This window comes from Cherax quadricarinatus, chromosome 84, assembly GCF_038502225.1.
Source record: "Cherax quadricarinatus isolate ZL_2023a chromosome 84, ASM3850222v1, whole genome shotgun sequence".
Taxonomy (NCBI): domain Eukaryota; kingdom Metazoa; phylum Arthropoda; class Malacostraca; order Decapoda; family Parastacidae; genus Cherax; species Cherax quadricarinatus.
This window is the reverse complement of record NC_091375.1, coordinates 9,795,223-9,814,247: the sequence shown is the minus strand read 5'-3', so window position 1 is coordinate 9,814,247 and position 19,025 is coordinate 9,795,223. Positions and strand designations below refer to the sequence as shown.

Genomic DNA, 19,025 nt, shown 5'->3' with positions numbered 1-19,025 from the left:
TATCTTTGGTGGGTGTACAGTGCTCACCTAGCACACCCCTGCATCTCTCAACCATCTCTTTGAAAAACCTCTTGACTTAAACATTTCCCTCCAGCTTTATGAAGTTTTTCTTCACTGGCAGAGTCTGTAAACTGTACTAATGACCTATATTTTGTTTTCTAAGCAACACCTGGGCTTCTGGCCATCCTCGCAAAGCTCGCATCATCGGCATTTTTAAGAAACTGTTTCCTAACAGTTATACATTGGACATACCAGATTCACTGCTGGTTATCTTGTGGTGTGTACATCTCTGTGCTATGCTAAGCTTGTTACATCATGGTACTGTAATGATACCACATGTCTCAGTGAAATGTCCTGGTCATCTTAGTTCTTGATATTAACTTCTATTTCATACACTGCTATTCATGTAAATTTATTAAAATTATTTCTGTATATTATATTCCCATATTTTTTAGCATTTATCACAAGATTGCAAGAGAGGTTATGAAGTTTTCATGTATTACAAGGCCAGGTATACTCCAGTTATAAGACGATCTGGTCTATAAGATGGGAGAAAGGACTGGAGTATACTAAGTAAACTAGTATATAGTTTATTCAAGGTGAATAAACTACTAGTTCATTCAGGGTCTTCAGGGTGAATAAACTACTAGTTTACTCACCCTTTATTTTAATGAATAAATTACTAGTGTATAAACTACTAGTGTATAAACTACTAGTGAATACACTACTAGTTTATTCGCTAGTAGCGAATAAACAAGTAGTTTATTCATTTCACTACTGCAGATGTAATTAATGTGAAATTTTATCGTGGCAACGTTTCACTCTCCTGGAGCTTTGTCAAGCCATTACAAGCAATACAAGGACACAAAGGGTATATATATAGGTACCTAGTGAGCTGAAAGAGTAGGTTTATTAGCCAATGTATAACCCTATGGGTTTAGCACTTCCCCCTTGATTATAATAATAATAATAATCTGAGATATTGGAGCACATCGTGGATATTCAAAACTTTTTTTTTTTCTTTCTTTCTTTTTTTTTTTTTTTTTTTGCAGCCAGAATGAAATTTTAAATTATTTAGTCAGAGAGTTTCACCAGTCAGTTTAAAATTGTGATCTCAGCAGTTAAAGAGTCAAGCAGTAGTTTCTCAGGCTTTATAGTGTTGTTTTAGTTCCCTCACCTGGAGTCTACGTAGAGGGTATTCTGAGGATCACTGCCTCCGTGGCCCAGTCCTTGACCAGGCCTCATGGTGGATCAGGACCTTGTCATCCAGGCTGTTACTGCTGGCTGCACGCAAACAGACATATGAACCGCAGCCTGGCTGGTCAGGTACTGATTTGAGACTTGTTAATAAATCTGCTTTCCTTAAATAGTAATGAGTAACTAGTGTTAGTATTTTTGTCTTCTTTATTTCATTTCAAGTGATGATCCCAGGACTCTACTCTTTTTTCTCTTGACAGAGTTCTGCAGAATTCCATGGCAGCAACTTACGAAGATCACGGACCCCAGCCTCAAGTTGCAGTCGAAATGTCCATCTTCTACATTGTTTACTTCATCGTTTTCCCGTTCTTCTTTGTCAACATCTTCGTGGCTTTGATCATCATCACATTTCAGGAGCAAGGAGAGGCTGAGCTCCAAGATGGAGAGTTAGACAAGAATCAGGTGAGAATAGTTATAGCAGCTAATGAGATCCATATAATAACCTTGTTGAAAATTAAGGGCACTTAAGGGCTTGGTATTGGAATAGAGGCAGAGAGAGATTAAGAAAAACAAGATATAGAACTCACAGAAATGAAGAAATCCTATGAGATTTATAAAGTGGTTACTTGAGCTTTATGAAAAAGTCAGAGAGAATAACAACTAATAAACAAATTTATAAAGGAAGGGTGGGGATATTTGCTGTTTGAAGAGTCATCTGTACTGTTGTATCTGTGCACTTCTGGCAGGACAGTGATAGTGCGAATGATGGTGAAATGTTTCTTTTTCGGGTCATCGTACCTTGGGAGACGGCCCGCGTATTAAAAAAATATAATATAGTTAGCGCCCGCTTAACAATGTAGATAGGAACTGACAAATATGTTAAGTGAATTGCATTTTGCCCAACCAAGCCCATGTTATAACTTGAAATGGGTACCTGGGTGATAATATTCCATATCTTGTTCCTATAAGTTTATTCATTAATGGAATTAAAAAAAAAAGTGTATTCACCTGAGATGGGTTAATTGTTTAGTAGAGGCATAGTTATGAGTGCATGACACAAAATCTGTGAAAAAAATTAATAGAACTTTTCCACCCAATAAGCATCCTCTCAGAGATACATTACTGTGTGCATACATCAAACACTACTTACATGTACTACTCTCTAATCTATCCTTACCTCACCTATGGTATTAGTGCCTTGGGATCTACTACACCAAATCAACCAAAACCATTAATAACCCAACAGAAAGCTGCTGTGTGGACTGTCAGCCATTCCAGTGACAGACAGCACACTTCCCAACTCTTCAAAAGTTTGAACTTGCTTAGTAAACAAAGTATGCTTTCATACAGCAATAAAGGAATGGAACAGACTGCCCACACATGTCAAAGCCAGTCATAGGATGAACCAATTCAAGAAGAGAGCCAAAAGGTGTCTGATGAATGTAGCTACAGAAAGGGAGGGGGATGATTTTTTATTTTTTTAGCTAACACGTGTGTAATATTACCTTATTCCTAGTAATGACCCTCGTATTGTAGGTAGTCTTAATGACTCTTGTGTAGTAGATAGTCTTAATAGTATGATAATAAGATGTTATCTCTATTATAGAATAATAATAAGATATTATCACCTTTATATTATAATAATAAGGTAAAAGGACCCCAATGGAAATAAGTCACTCTGTCTGACTTTTTTGGGTTATCCAAGGTACTTTATACATATGCTGCTATGTATAATAATCTATGTAATTGTATTTGTGTATACCTAAATAAACTTACTTATTTATTCTACTGTGCCTACTACATATACACTTACCATCCGACTTACGACCGAGTTCGGTTCTGAGAAACCAGTCATAAGTCGAAATGGACGTAAGTCGAACTTTACTACTGAATATCAACATCACATTTTTGTAATGACTTTATTTTATTGTTTTATTTTGGTATTTCATGTTTTACTTTACTTTTTATGCTGTTAGTACTGTATTTTATACTGTAAGGTTTAGGATAAACACTGTGTACAACACAAATAGTTGTTTATTTCCCAGAAATTTGGCAAAAAAAAACACGGTCGTAAGTCGAGTGGTCGTAAGCTGAGCAGGTCGTAAGTCGGATGGTAGGTGTATGTAGGACATTCATTTCCATTATAAACCCTCCTCTGAAACTTTTCCTTGATAGATTCCACATCATTTCTTTCAGGAAAAATTCTATTAAAATTTTTAGTTTGTATGCATGAAAAATAAATTATTAATATTTTTTTTAAGAAAGAAATTCATGTAATGAGAGGAACCTGAATTATTAAAGTTATTCCATTTCACAGAAATCCTGTATAGATTTTGCTATCCAAGCAAAGCCCCTGGAGAGGTATATGCCTAAGGACCGTGTCAGCTTTAAGTACAAGATCTGGCGAATTGTCGTTTCTACACCCTTTGAATATTTCATCATGTTACTCATTGTGCTCAATACACTTCTCCTTATGATGAAGGTAAGTTTTGCATTTTTTTAATGTTTAAATGCATTGCAGTCTCAATGTAAGAAATTATAATGAGTGCTTATGTGTTATGTTGCATTGGCATCCTGATTGGAGTTAGGAAAATATTTCTGTAAATTATTATACCATGGGCACACACACATGCACTCATGTATATATAAAGATATATGCATATACTCCAGGTATATATATATACATGAGTATGTGCATGTGTGTACAGATTGTGAAGTTGAAGTTAGATAATGCAGGAGATCGAGGGATTATTTTCCAATAAAGGTAGGTCATGAACTGGGATGTGTATGCCACCATGGTTGTTTAACATATTTATGGCTGGGATTGTTTAAAAAGTAAATGCTAGGGTGTTGGGGAAAGATGTGGGATTAAAAACTAATGAATTTGAATCAAGGTGAGAGTTGTCACAGTTGTTCTTTGCCAACAACACAGCTCTTTTAGAAGTCGGAAGAAAAGTTGTAATTCAAAATTCAGATTCAAATTTTTATTTCCATCCATAGTTTACAATGTGTGACTGACATGTTATAAGGAGTCAATTTCCATCCATAGTTACAATGTGTGACTGACATGTTATAAGGAGTCTATTTCCATCCATAGTTACAATGTGTGACTGACATGTTATAAGGAGTCTATTTCCATCCATAGTTACAATGTGTGTGACTGACATGTTATAAGGAGTCTATTTCCATCCATAGTTTACAATGTGTGACTGACATGTTATAAAGAGTCTATTTCCATCCATAGTTACAATGTGTGACTGACATGTTATACAGAGTCTATTTCCATCCATAGTTACAATGTGTGACTGACATGTTATAAGGAGTCTATTTCCATCCATAGTTACAATGTGTGACTGACATGTTATAAAGAGTCTATTTCCATCCATAGTTACAATGTGTGACTGACATGTTATAAGGAGTCTATTTCCATCCATAGTTTACAATGTGTGACTGACATGTTATAAAGAGTCTATTTCCATCCATAGTTACAAGTGTGACTGACATGTTATAAGGAGTCTATTTCCATCCATAGTTTACAATGTGTAATTAAAATATTAATTTGCCAAGTACAAAGAAAGCCACTATCATGCCGAGGCATTTCGGGCAGACTAATCCTGATACTTTACAGACTACGTCATACTAGACATATATAACATAGTTGGTTCGAATTGAACGTTGTTTTTATTACATCAACAGAGGTAGTAGCTGTTTAGCAGTAATTAAATTAACAAGTAGTTGAATAACAAGTTACAGTATTATATTTTTTGCACATTGTACATAATGAGATTGAGACCATTTTAGTTTTGAAATAATCTTATAAAATTTGGCAATTTTTGGGTTGATGGTGATGATAGTATATAGTATTTGTGTTGTTAGTTTTGGGAGATGAGGTGAGTTCTAAGTAGTGCCTTGAATTGGTGTGCAGGCAGCAGGGGCCCTTTTATATTTTCAGGCAATGAATTCCAGATCTTAAGGCCCTTTATGTACGTTGCATTTTTGCATAAGGAGAGATGGACACGAGATATCAAAGAGTGTTTTCTGTCTTGTGTTATGCAAGTGTGTTCTATTGTAGTTTTCAAGAAGGAGTTTGTGAGGAAGGTTTATACTGGAGAATAATGTTCTGTGTATGTAGTAGGCACAATAATATAAGTGAATATTTTGTATTCTGAGCACCTCTGCAAAAACAGTGATTATGTGTGAGTGAGATGAAAGCGTTGAATGATGATGAAAGTATTTTCTTTTTGGGGATTTTCTCTCTTTTTGGGTCACCCTGCCTTGGTGGGAGACGGCCAACTTGTTAAAAGAAAAAAAAAATTGTATATTAAGTAGGTTCAGGCTTTTAAATAGCAGTGGGGTGTATTGCCTGGCACAGAAGTTTGTAATCATTTTCACAGCAGGTTTAAGGTGATTTGCTATGGTTGAACCCCATGTACAAATTCCATAGGTAAGGGCAGATGAGAGAATGGTAAAGAGCAAGGAGTGCTGTTTGAGATACATAGTACTGTATCTTAGAGAGGATGCCTATTGTTTTGGAGATTTTTTTGGAAATATGTTGTATGTGAGTGTGAAATTTAAGACAGCTGTCAATGTGGAGCCATAGAAATTTTACGACAGTGTGTCTTGAAATGGAGGAACCATTTATCGATATGTTTAGCTGAATATTTGCAGCTCTGTTACCAAACTGTATACGTATAGTAGGTTTTGTCGATATTGAGAGTAAGTTTGTTGGCCGTCATCCAAGTGGATATTTTTAGCAGCTTGTCATTTACAGTGTTTCTAAGTATGGTTTGGTTTGGGTGAGAAAAGATATAGGTAGTGTCATCTGCAAAAAAGAACAGCTTTAAATAGAAAGAGTAATGGTTCAAAAACACTGCCCTGGGGGACTCCAACTAGAGCAGGTTGTGTAGTGGAGGCAACACCATTTGTGTATACATACTGTGTATACATAATGGTTGTCGATGAATTTGGGAAGGTATGCTAAGGAAGAAAATTAAAAGTGAGCAAGGGAAAGAGCAAGGTGATGACTTTAATAACAAATCTTTTCATTGAAAGATTGGCTGTCAGATTGGGGGGAGTAAAGCATGGAGGAAGTAAATATGTTTAGATATTTGGGAGTGAACTTGTCAGCAGATGGTTCTATGAAAAATGAGGTGAGTCATAAAATTGATGAGCAAAATTGAGACATTTGTGAAGACAAAGAACTTTGTCCATGGAGGCAAAAAAGAAAATGTAACTGAATATAGTGGTACTAACACTGTTTTATGGGCATAAATCATGGGCTTTAAACATTGCAGCAAGGAGGAGGCTGGAGACATCAAAGATGTTATGTTTAAGGGTGATGTGTGGTTTGAATACTGTGCACAGAATTCAGAGTGTGATGATTAGGAGACAATGTGGAGTTGCCAAAAATATAATTTAGAATCCTGAGGAGGGGTTAAGGTGGTTTGGGCAATTGGAGAGAACAGAGAATCATAGGATAACTAAGAGGATATATAAAGCTGCTTGGAAAGGAAGCAGAGTGCGAGTTGCTTGAACATCTAACAAACTTATGTGAGCCTGTTAGATCATAATAAGCAATGACTTGACATGCAGTTGAAATGTGAACAGTTTAACATTTATGAAGAGATTCAGAGAAACCAGTTAGCCAAACTTGAGTCCAGATATGTGGGGTGGGGGGATGGGTGAAGAAAGATGGCTGGGCCATGCTGTATCCCTCAATCAATGTAGTAAATTTTATTTTTTCTTGTCTGAGCTGGAAGCTGTGATGACACTGAGGATGTGCTCTTGTCCTGTGTACACAACTCTGGAGTGGAGATGAGTCATTGTTTAATTCATGCAGCCTCTGTAGTTGATATCTGTAATGTGTCTTGCTTCATTAAAAACTTACAGAAATACAGTATTTATTTTAAGATTTCTTGTCAAAAAAATGAAAGAGAAGTCTTCTGTATTATCATGGCAGATATGAAGAAAGGAGCAATGGAAAAGAGGGTAGGTGATATTTGCATGGAAAATATGTGTCAGGCATACATGGGTGGAAGCTAAGATGTGAGGAACCAAGCCTGAAGAAGTTTTATTCAACGAACAAGAATGAATCTTTAGTAATTTCTCTAAAAAGGGAGCCCTGTGTTATATATGAATATTAGATGTTTCTTGAATCAAAATTAATGGTGGGTAGGCCCCTTGAAAATCGTAAGAACAATTGCCAAAACATCAAAAGTCCAAATTTGCAATCTAAGACCCTAAGTAGTGATGAGGTTTACTTGTTTATCATTCCAGTCTAAGCATTCATTAAGTCATGGCTTCCAAAAGTTGTTCAAATTTGCCAGCTGGTCATTGGATACTTAACTGTGAAGTGTTCTTGTTGCCAGCTAGTGATTCTCCCTGAATCTTTGTATCCACTGATTGTTTGGAAGTGGAATGTTGCTTCCGAAGATTTGGGGGATGCTTTAGGTGTATTTTTAGGGTTTCTCTTAAAGCTGAAGTCATCAGCACTGAAACAGGATGAAAAATGAAGCACTTGTGCAACATTTGGGAATCTTTACTGAGGAAGCATTTCACCAAACAGTGGCTTCATCAGTCCAATACAAAGAAGAATGAAGGAAAAAGAGGAGTTTGAGGTAATCAGTCCCTCAGTCTGAAATAGATGCGTTCAGTCCATCAATCTTGAAGAAAGTACTTTCTCCAAAATTGATGGACTGAACTGTTCCTTTTCTCTTACAAATATTATTAAACATTCTTCTAAAATGCTGATATTGTAAGTTTGGAATGTTGTAAGTCAGAACATCTGAAGTCAGGGCTGTACTGTACAATAAACTCTCAATGTATGTACAGATGCATTATACTATATACAGTAGCAAAAAAAAATGGAAACATGTAAAACTAAATATTAGAATAGCATGTCTAGCCATGTTTTCATTGCTGTTATGTCAGATGAGGCTAGGAGAGGTTTTAAAACCCTATATCTGCAACTTACACTGAAGGCACAGAAATGCTGTCCCCGCAACTCAAGATAAATGCGCATTAACTCCGCCTCCTGCACTGACATATAAGGAAGACACTCCAAAGAGGAACAGGACATGAAATAAAAAGTGCTGAGCCAGCAGAATGGAATTGGGCATAAATATTATGGGAAAATATGGATCTCAGGAAGCTTATCTTATGATTCTGAAGGCCAGTAAAGCTCATAAATTTATGCAACTGGCATGTGTATTATCTGTGAGAAAGTTCACCATATTTTCCCTTGGTATAATAATTACCCATAGTGCTAGGGAAATAAATAATCAACATCCAGTATTTGCAGCCAAGAAACAGTAACCTGTCCAGCAGCAAAAAAAAAAATAAAAAAAATAGAAAATGACTTGTATTTGATACAATACTACGTCCTGGATAGACAAATATATCGGTGAGCACTTCACCTGTGGGCAGAGATCCTGCCTTACTTCTTGAGTCTCTAAAACCCTCTTGTCTTATCAAAGCATTCTATATACAGTACTTCTAGACAGTATCAGCAAAGGATTTGACAGGCCAAAATTTTTATTATAACATAACATCTGATCTGTATGGTGACTTAGCCTAACATACAACAGTTCATCATAAGGCTATCCTGCTTAAGCACAGAACCAAGAAAAATTTGCCTCACTGTAAATAAGCAAATGTAGACAATGGGGTCAAGGAGTGGGACCCCAAATTCTGTTGGCTTTTTTCTTTCTATTTAAGGGCTAAGGAAGCGTCTCTGATATGAGCCCTGCCCCTTCCTTTCGTGCGTGCAGACTGAAGAACGAAAATATTGTTTTTGTCCTTATTGGGATGGTCTGCGATGGCCCAAGGACTAAGCAAGAATCCTACCTCATTAGTTCAGGGACCACACTCCACTGCAAGAACTACTGGAGAATATGAAGTGAATCCTGAGCAATCCTGTGAGGTAAGGCTAGAACACTGTAGACCACATTCCTGACCAATATCACAACTTTTGGTAAGAAAAATAAATGCCAAATTCTTTGGGTTGTTCAGCTGAAACTATTGTGAACAATAAACAAAAATATTAGAGGCCAGCTGTGAAGCTGTGTGAGCTCTTTGAAGGGCATCAAACAGATGACATGCCAGCACTTAGGGCTTAGAGGGAAAGTATGGTCATTGGCATCCAGGGCTTGCCTAGTGTGAATTAAGCCTTAAAATTATTTGACACATTACAAGTGAGAAACAAATAAGGCAGCAGAGTACATGCCTGTAATGGAATGGAGGACTTGTAGTACTAAACGGCTATAGCAATGTCAGCGAGAGACCAAGTCTGTTCTTATTGGTCATTGTCTCCCACAAGCATATAAATGTACATATTACATCGTTTTGAAGACTGAAAAACTATTTTCTGTGGAATAAAAACATGTCTAAATAACTCAGTTGCACCAGTAAATTGACCGCCTTGCCACTTGTAGCCCAGTTTGCCCATTTTGCCTCCTGTTTCCTTTAGGGCATTCCTATTTTCTAATTTAAAGGTGGTTAGGGGCTGACAAGAAGTTCGAATTACAGCACTGTGAGGCAGAACAACTGATGTGGAAAGATGAGGCTCCAGGTAATTCATCAAATATTCCACAGAGAAATGTTTTTCATTTTTCAAAATGTGTATCATACTTAGGTTTGATGAACCACTATACAAATCCTGCCACCAGTACCCAAAATTACCATGGAAGCAACTTTATGCTGCAAAGTGGGAAACTTTAAGGACCATAACACTGAGACAAGAAACCCACAATCTGTTTATTTCATGAATTAAGGCAGAATTACTAGAATGAGTATTGGTCATGATGGGATGCAGTGGATCTTTTATTGTAGGCCCTGAACAAACATCTACACTCTCAGTTAGGAATTTAAATTGATCTTCATTCATGCCAGAAAAGCTGTGATAATTGCATTCATACCAGTTCATGCTAATTTCCTAATGCAGAATTCAATCAGTGTTGAATAATGCTCATACAACTGTAACCCAGATATTTTTAGGGAGATATGCAATGTCAGGACTTATAGGTAGGTATAATGTTTGTCAGGAAATAGGACAAGTGTTTCCTGACAAGGGTCTTAGTCATATGATGACCCGCAACTGGAGCTTTTGATCATTTGACCAAGGCCTACTGCTGGCTTACTGGGAATCAAAAATTTATGGTTATGATTATAACCATTTCTAGGACTTACAGCTTAACCTTTCTTAGTATTTTTGACTTACCAAATAGTTTTTTAGGCTTTATTCTATTTCAAATTTATACTAATATAGTTCATTCCATGATATAACCTCAGGTCTTTGAACTGGATACCATTTCTGATTTTCTGTTTATTACCTAATTTGTGTCAGAGTACAGCCAGAAGCTCACTGTGAACCATTCTGTTGCCCAACAAATGGCCACTCTGTTCCCCAATATGGAACTAAGAGTAGAGGCATCATCATTCTTAATAAACATGTGTTGATTTCCTAATCTCAATAGGAACATAGCCCTAAAATAGGAAATTTTATATTTCATCAGGGTAATAAAAGCTTCTCATCTGTCTTGAGTTTTGTTAACTACTGTTTGAACACGAATAAATGATATTTTAATGTCATCTCTAGGAAGAGCATGAAGCCTCGTGGCATAATTATAGTATGTGTCTTCTTTCATGTGATGGATATCTTAACTCTTAACTCTTATGAGTTTGGAAGAAATTCTAATCATGTTGGAGTTTTTGTTTGATTACCTATTTTTAGTTACAGGAGCAGAGTTAACCTTGCAGTGTAAAATCTTCAGCTTCTACTGCCTTCTCTTATGAACCATTCTATTGCTCTACCATTGTTTGTGAAAAAAGGCCTTTTCTTCTTGTTGAGGGTGATGATAAATCTTCCTGGTCAGTAAATATCACAATAAAGGAAAGAAAATCTGCTTAAATATCACAAATATAGAACAGAAAGTAAAACACTGTACCAGAGAGAAGAAACACAAAAGAAACACAAAGTAACTCAAGAAATTGAGAAAGAACAAATACTCCACTAGGTCTATTGACTTATACTAGGCAGGTCAAATTCACACTCAACCACACCTCCTCATGTAACTTTCCAGCCTATGTTTATAGCTACTCAGAGTTATCACTCCAGTGATGCTACCTAGAAGTTTGTTCCACTCATTTACAAGTTTGCTGCTAAGCCAGTACCTGTCTATAGTACGGGTGTAATACATTCAGCAAGTTATATATATCCCACTTTATTGATTCCCATTTTCCATTTGTATACTTCATCATATTTCCCGTAATTCTGTGTTTCCAGTAATGATCAAAATTATTCTGCCTAGTTGACTAGTAGGTTGTTGACTTTGGTCAACCCCTAGATATGGATGTAGGGTCTATGCTCAGGACTTGCAGTAAAAAACCTCTACAGTTACTTTTAGACCAGACATGCTCTAGAGCTGTTCAATTTTCAGTTTCCCAACTATACAGGTTATGAGCCTCTGTCTCAGTGCTAAGAAACCAAGTTCCTACCTTCCAGATGAAGGCTAGCTCCCTCCGATATGATTTAGGGGGACTGGTTGGTGGTGGACTCCTAAAAAGAATGTCAGTTCTCACGTTTGGGATATGTTTCAAAGGATAAAACACTAATTTTGTTTTAGAGTTCAGTAAACCACTGCTGCCTCACATATACTGTTTAGATTTAGGGTGTTGGAATTGTTTGCCATAGATTTTGAGATCTAGAGAAAATGATAGGCAGAAAGAGGCATACTGAACTGAAAGTAGCAGAAATGCAATTAAGTTACTTTTTTGATGTTGTTATGCCCAAGTTGTTCATCAAATCACATACAGAAATCCATTTTCATAACTCAAAATGGTGTAATTTGAGATAGAGTTGGTGGCAGTTTTTGAATTTTTTAATATTTTTAATTGTAATTGGGGAGGTCATAGTGCCTGCCTCATTTTCCCACATATTAGTTATGCATATGCATAAAAATTTATGCTACACTATGCTAAAGGGCAGCATAGCCCTCTGATAGTCAGTTAAGAAATTACTTAGCTTATTCAGGTACAGTATTGATGCTTTGACACCCTTAATGCTTTTGTTGGACAGTGTTGTCTGGAGTATCAGGCTTCTCTTTGTGGAAGATAGCATATCTAAAATAAAATTTGCTCTTATCATCAGATTTGATACACACACATGGCACGCACACACACACACACACACACACACACACACACACACACACACACACACACACACACACACACACACACACACACACACACACGCACGCATACGCACACACATGCACACGCGCACACACACACACGACAATTTGAAAATGACATAGCAAAAGCCAAATCTGACCCGAAGCTGTTCTACAGCCACATCAGGAGGAAAACAACAGTCAAGGACCAGGTAGTCAGACTGAGGAAGGAAGGAGGAGAGATCACAAGAAACAACCGCAAAATATGTGAGGAGCTCAACATGAGATTCAAAGAAGTGTTCACAGAGGTGACAGAAGGGACTCCAGAAAGATGGAGAGGTGGGGTACACTGTCAAGTGTTGGACACAATACATACAACCGAGGAAGAAGTGAAGAGGCTGCTAAGCGAGCTAGATACCTCAAAGGCAATGGGGCCAGATAACATCTCTCCATTGGTCCTGAGAGAGGGAGCAGAGGCACTATGTGTATCACTAACAACAATCTTCAACACATCTATTGAAACAGGGCAACTACCTGAGGTATGGAAGACATCAAATGTAGTCCCAGTTTTTGAAAAAAGGAGACAGACATGAAGCATTAAACTACAGACCAGTGTCCCTGACATGTATAGTATGCAAAGTCATGGAGAAGATTATCAGGAGAAGAGTAGTAGAGCACCTAGAAGGGAATGAGCTTATCAACGACATCCAGCATGGTTAAAGGGATGGGAAATCCTGTGTCACAAGAGAGAGAGAGAGAGGGGTGGGTAGATTCCATTTTCTTGGACTGTAAACAGGTATTTGACACAGTTCCACACAAGAAATTAGTGCAAAAGCGGAAAGACCAGGCAGGGAATAACAGGAAAGGCACTGCAATGGATCAAGGAATATACCTGTCAGGAAGACAACAGCGAGTCATGGTACGTGGTGAGGTGTCAGAGTGGGCGTCTGTGGTGAGTGGGGTTCCACAGGGGTCAGTCTTAGGACTGGTGCTGTTCCTGGTACAGTGGAACCCTGAATTTCGGCTGTAATTCATTCCAGGAGCTAGGCCTAAACTCGAAATGGCCGAAAGTTGAAGCAGTATTTCCCTTAAGAAATAATGTAAATCCAATTAATCTGTTCCAGACCCACAAAAATATTCACAAAAAATATATTTTTAAAGAATAACTGTAGTTTAACATACAAACAACAAATATAAATGCTTGTCGTATACAGGGTATACGACAAATTTTAACCATACAATAGAGCAGAAAATTAATGTGAAGGTCCTGGGAGTGATGATGTCAGAGGATCTTGCTTTCAAAGACCACAATAATGTATCTACCTCATCCACTAGGAAATGATAGGATGGATAATGAGAACCTTCAAAACTAGGGATGCCAAGCCCATGATGATTCTCTTCAAATCACTTGTGCTCTCTAGGCTGGAATACAGCTGTACACTAATGCCCCCCTTCAAGGCAGGCGACTTTGCAGACTTGGAGAGTGTACAAAGAACTTTCACGGCACATGTAAGTACGATAAGGCACCTAAACTACTGTGAATGGTTGAAGGTCCTTGACTTGTATTCCCTTGAATGCATTCAAGAGAGATGCATGATAATATACACTTGGAAGGTCCTGGAGGGATTGGCATTAAACCTGCACACGAAAATCACTCCCTATGAGAGCAGAAGACTCGGCAGGAGAGGCACCATTCCCCCGATGAGAAGCAGGGGCACCATGAGTACATTGAAAGACAACACAATAAGTGTCCGGGGCCCAAGACTGCTCAATTGCCTCCCAGCATACGTAAGGGGGATTACCAATAGACCCCTGGCTGTCTTCAAGAAGGCACTGGACAGGCACCTAAAGTCAGTACCTGACCAACTGGGCTATGATTTGTATGTCAGCCTGCATGTGGCCAGCAGCAACAGCCTGGTTGATCAGACCCTGATCCACCATGAGGCCTGGTCTCAGACCAGGCCGTGGGAGCATTGACCCCTGAAACCCTCTCCAGGTAAACTCAAGGTAATAAGTAAACATTTAAAATCACATTTATGTATCTTTATTGAAGAGTCTTGCTGGCATCTGGAAGATAGGGAGGAGGAGAGAGGGAGGATTTATTGTTTGGAAGGGGAATCCCCTTTCATAATGACTTTAGGTAACAAGTCCTTATCTTGGGCTACTTCCCTTCTTTGTCTTTTAATGCCACTAGGACCAGCTTGAGAGTCACTGGACCCCTGTCGCACAAAACATTTGTCAAGAGTGCTTTGTTTCTGACAACTCTTTAAGATTTCCCTGAAGTGGGACAAGGTTTTGTCACTGGACATGTTGCAGATATTGCTTCTTTCAGCTTGGTCAGGTTGATACTTTTAAACAAAACTTTGCAACTCATTCCACTTTGCACACATGCCCTTATTCACTGAAGAAGGCACCTCCTTCACTCCCTCTTCCTCGTCTTCTGAAGCAAGTTCCTCAGCTGTGGTCTGATGCTGTTCCAGTTGAAGCTCTTGCAATTTATCAGTGGTTTGCTCTTCCCTGTGGTTCTCCACTAATTCTTCCACATCCTCGCCACTCAACTCCAACCCCATAGACTTGCCCAATGCCACAATACCTTCCACAACAGGCAGAGGGTCGTCAGGGTCAGCCTCAGACCCTTCAAAATCCCTCTGGATGACACATTGTGGCCACAGTTGTCTTCAAGCAGAGTTCAAAGTCCTGGAAGTCACTCCCTCCCAAGCCTTACCTATAAGGCTTATCCAGTTGTAGATATTGAAGTGATTCCTCCAGAACTCTCTTAGGGTCAATTCAGTGTCCCAGGTCACTTCAAAGCACTTTTCAAACACTGCTTTTGTGTAGACTTTTTTGAAGTTAGAAATGACCTGCTGGTTCATGGACTGGGGGGGAAGAGTGGTGTTAGGAGGCAAGAACTTCACTGTTATAAAACTGAAGTCCCTAGACAAGAGATCTACCAAGTTTGGAGGATGAGCAGGAGCATTGTCCATTACCAGGAGGCACTTGAGTGGCAAATTATTTTCCAGGAGGCATTTTTTCACACTGGGGCCAAACACTTCATGGACCCACTCTTTGAAAATTTGTCTCATGACCCAGGCCTTATATTTAGCTTTCCACAACACACACAATTTACTTTTGATGACATTGTTTTTCTTGAACACACTGGAATTTTCAGAGTGATACACCAGTAAAGGCTTCACTTTAAAATCCCCACTAGCATTAGCACAGAACAAGAGTGTTAGACTGTCTTTCCTATGCTTGTGTCCTGACACTGCCTTTTCCTCCTGAGTAATGTAGGTCCTCTTTGGCATTTTCTTCCAAAAGAGGCCTCTTTCGTCACAATTGAACACTTGTTCTAGTTTAAATTCTTCAGCCTCTACGTACCCCTTGAATTCACGCACATATTTTTCAGCCGCCAATTTGTCAGAACTGGCAACGTCACCATGCCTTACCACACTGTGTAGGCCACTATGCTTCTTAAATCTGTCAAACCAGCCTTTGTTGGCCTTAAATTCACTAACATCAGCACTGGTTCCAGGCGTTTTCTTCAGAAGATCACCATGCAACTGCCTTGCCTTTTCACAAATGATCGACTCTGAAACACTATCACCCGCTATCTCTTAATTGTTGATCCACACCACCAACAACTTTTCAACCTCTTTGACTGCTTGTGTTCTATTTTTGGTTAACATGTCAACACCTTTTGTAGCATCAGCTTCCTTGAGTTCCTTTCTCTTCGCTAGAATAGAAGTGATTGTTGATTTGATTTTGCCGTACATCCTGGCAAGCTCACCCACACGTATGCCACTCTCATATTTTTGTACTATCTCCTTCAATTCTGTGGCGTTTCTCACTTTCCTTACCAAAGGGCTGCCACTATGAAGTTTCTTTGGGCCTATGGTGATTTATTTCACAGTCACAATCAATAAACAAGCACTAAACACAATGAATTTATTGTGAAATGTTCGGATGAGTGCGCAAGGTAATGTTCACTCATGGATAAACAAAGCTAGACTGGTTTGTGACGCCTGTGTGGGGAGGCATGCAGGCGTGGGCAGGCAGACAGGTCTGGTACGCCAGCCAAAACATTGGGCAATGGCTGAAACTCGGGACAAAATTTAGCTGAAAAAAGCGGCTGAAACTCGAAACGGTCGATACTCACTGCGGCTGAAACTCGGGGTTCCACTGCAGATATTTGTGAACAACATGACAGAAGGAATAGACCCAGAAGTATCTCAGAAGTTGATGAGAAGAATTCAGTCAGACGAGGACCAGGCAGAACTACAAAGGGATCTGGACAGGCTGCAGGCCTGGTCCAGCAACTGGCTCCTGGAGTTCAACCCCACCAAGTGCAAAGTCATGAAAATTGGGGAAGGGCAAAGAAGACTGCAGACAGAGTACAGTCAAGGGGGCCAGAGGCTACAAACCTCACTCAAGGTAAAGAATCTTGGGGTGAGTATAACACTGGGCACATCTCCTGAGGTGCGCATCAACCAGATAACCGCTGCAGAATGCAGGCACCTAGCAAACCTCAGAACAGCATTCCAACATCTTAATAAAGAATCATTCAGGACCCTGTACACCATGTACGTTAGGCACATATTGGAGTATGCGGCACCAGTTTGGAACCCACACCTAGCCAGGCACGTAAAGAAACTAGAGAAAGTGCAAAGGTTTGCAACAAGACTAGTCCCAGAGCTAAGGGGTATGTCCTACGAGGAGAGGTTAAGGGAAATCGACCTGACGACACTGGAGAACAGGAGAGATAGGGACGACATGATAATGACAGACCAAATACTGAGAGGAATTGACACACACACAAGAGATTAGTGCAAAAACTGGAGGACCAAGCAAGGATAACAGGGAAGGCACTACAATGGATCAGGGAATACTTGTCAGGAAGACAGCAGTGAGTCATGGTACGTGGTGAGGTGTCAGAGTGGGCACCTGTGACCAGCGGGGTCCCACAGGGGTCAGTCCTAGGACCAGTGCTGTTTCTGGTATGTATTTGTGAACGACGTGACGGAAGGAATAGACTCCAAAGTGTCCCTGTTTGCAGATGACGTAAAGTTGATGAGAAGAATTCATTCGATCGAAGACCAGGCAGAACTACAAAGGGATCTGGACAGGCTGCAGACCTGCTCCAGCAATTGGCTCCTGGAGTTCAACCCCACCAAGTGCAAAGTCATGAAGATTGGGGAAGGGCAAAGAAGACTGCAGATGGAGTACAGTCTAGGGGGCCAGAGACTACAAACCTCACTGAAGGAAAAAGATCTTGGGGTGAGTATAACACCAGGCACATCTCCTGAAGCGCACATCAACCAAATAACTGCTGCAGCATATGGGCGCCTTGCAAACCTCAGAACAGCATTCCGACATCTTAATAAGGAATCGTTCAGGACCCTGTACACCGTGTACGTTAAGCCCATATTGGAGTATGCGGCACCAGTCTGGAACCCACACCTAGCCAAGCACGTAAAGAAACTAGAGAAAGTGCAAAGGTTTGCCACAAGACCAGTCCCAGAGCTAAGAGGTATGTCCTACGAAGAGAGGTTAAGGGAAATCAACCTGATGACACTGGAGGACAGGAGAGATAGGGGGGACATGATAACGACTTACAAAATACTGAGAGGAATTGACAAGGTGGACAAAGACAGGATGTTCCAGAGACTGGATACAGCAACAAAGGGACACAGTTGGAAGCTAAAGACACAGATGAATCACAGGGATGTTAGGAAGTATTTCTTCAGCCACAGAGTAGTCAGGAAGTGGAATAGTTTGGGAAGAGATGTAGTGGAGGCAGGATCCATACATAGCTTTAAGCAGAGGTATGATAAAGCTCATGGTTCAGGGAGAGTGACCTAGTGGCGACCAGTGAAGAGGCGGGGCCAGGAGCTTGGACTCGACCCCTGCAACCTCAACTAGGTGAGTACAGCTAGGTGAGTACACACACACACACACACACAAGAGAGAGAGAGAGAGAGAGAGAGAGGATGTTCCAGAGATGGGACTCCTATGAATCAAAGGGATGTTAAGAAGTATTTCTTCAGTCATAGAGTTGGCAGGCAGAGGAATAGCCTAGAAAGTGATGTAGTGGAGGCGGGAACCATACATAGTTTTAAGACGAGGTTTGACGAAGCTCGTGGAGCAGGGAGAGAGAGGACCTATTAGCAATCAGTGTAGAGGCAGGGCCAAGAGCTATGACTCAACCCCTGCAACCACAATTAGGTGAGTACGCTCACTCACTCTCACTCGTATTCACTCACACATCCACTTTTATCATGTAGTGTGAGTCTTAATCTTGGTTAAAATCGTAGTCTGGAAGTTTTTCATTACTTATTACTAGTTTTAATAATAAGAGTTTGCTTTTGATGAATGTCACAACAATACTTATTTAAACTGCTGTAGGTTTGATAGTGCTTAAATTTAGGGACGTCACAATCTGAGACAGTGAGTATTATGAAGCTTCCTTGTCGTATTTTGGTATATTTTTGCGATGTGGTATTCTGTGCCCTATATAAAATGATACCATCAGTAATGATGTAGTCCCTGATAGCAGACCTGGGAATTAAATATGTTTGAAATGTTATTGGAGAGTTCCTTTATTTTGGGGAGATGGGAATTACTGTGAATGTCCCTATAAAATACAGTACTCAGTATTGT

At 39.5% G+C, this 19,025-nt stretch overlaps 1 protein-coding gene across 1 annotated transcript in view; it reads left to right on the top strand.

Annotated features, from left to right (window-relative positions):
• Window positions 1-19,025, top strand: part of cac (calcium voltage-gated channel subunit cacophony) — a gene marked incomplete in the record, with an annotated part of 730,773 nt that overhangs the window by 423,736 nt on the left and 288,012 nt on the right. The window contains 2 exon segments of the mRNA XM_070103036.1: window positions 1,458-1,659; window positions 3,515-3,679. Coding sequence (XP_069959137.1) covers window positions 1,458-1,659; window positions 3,515-3,679 — 367 coding nt within the window.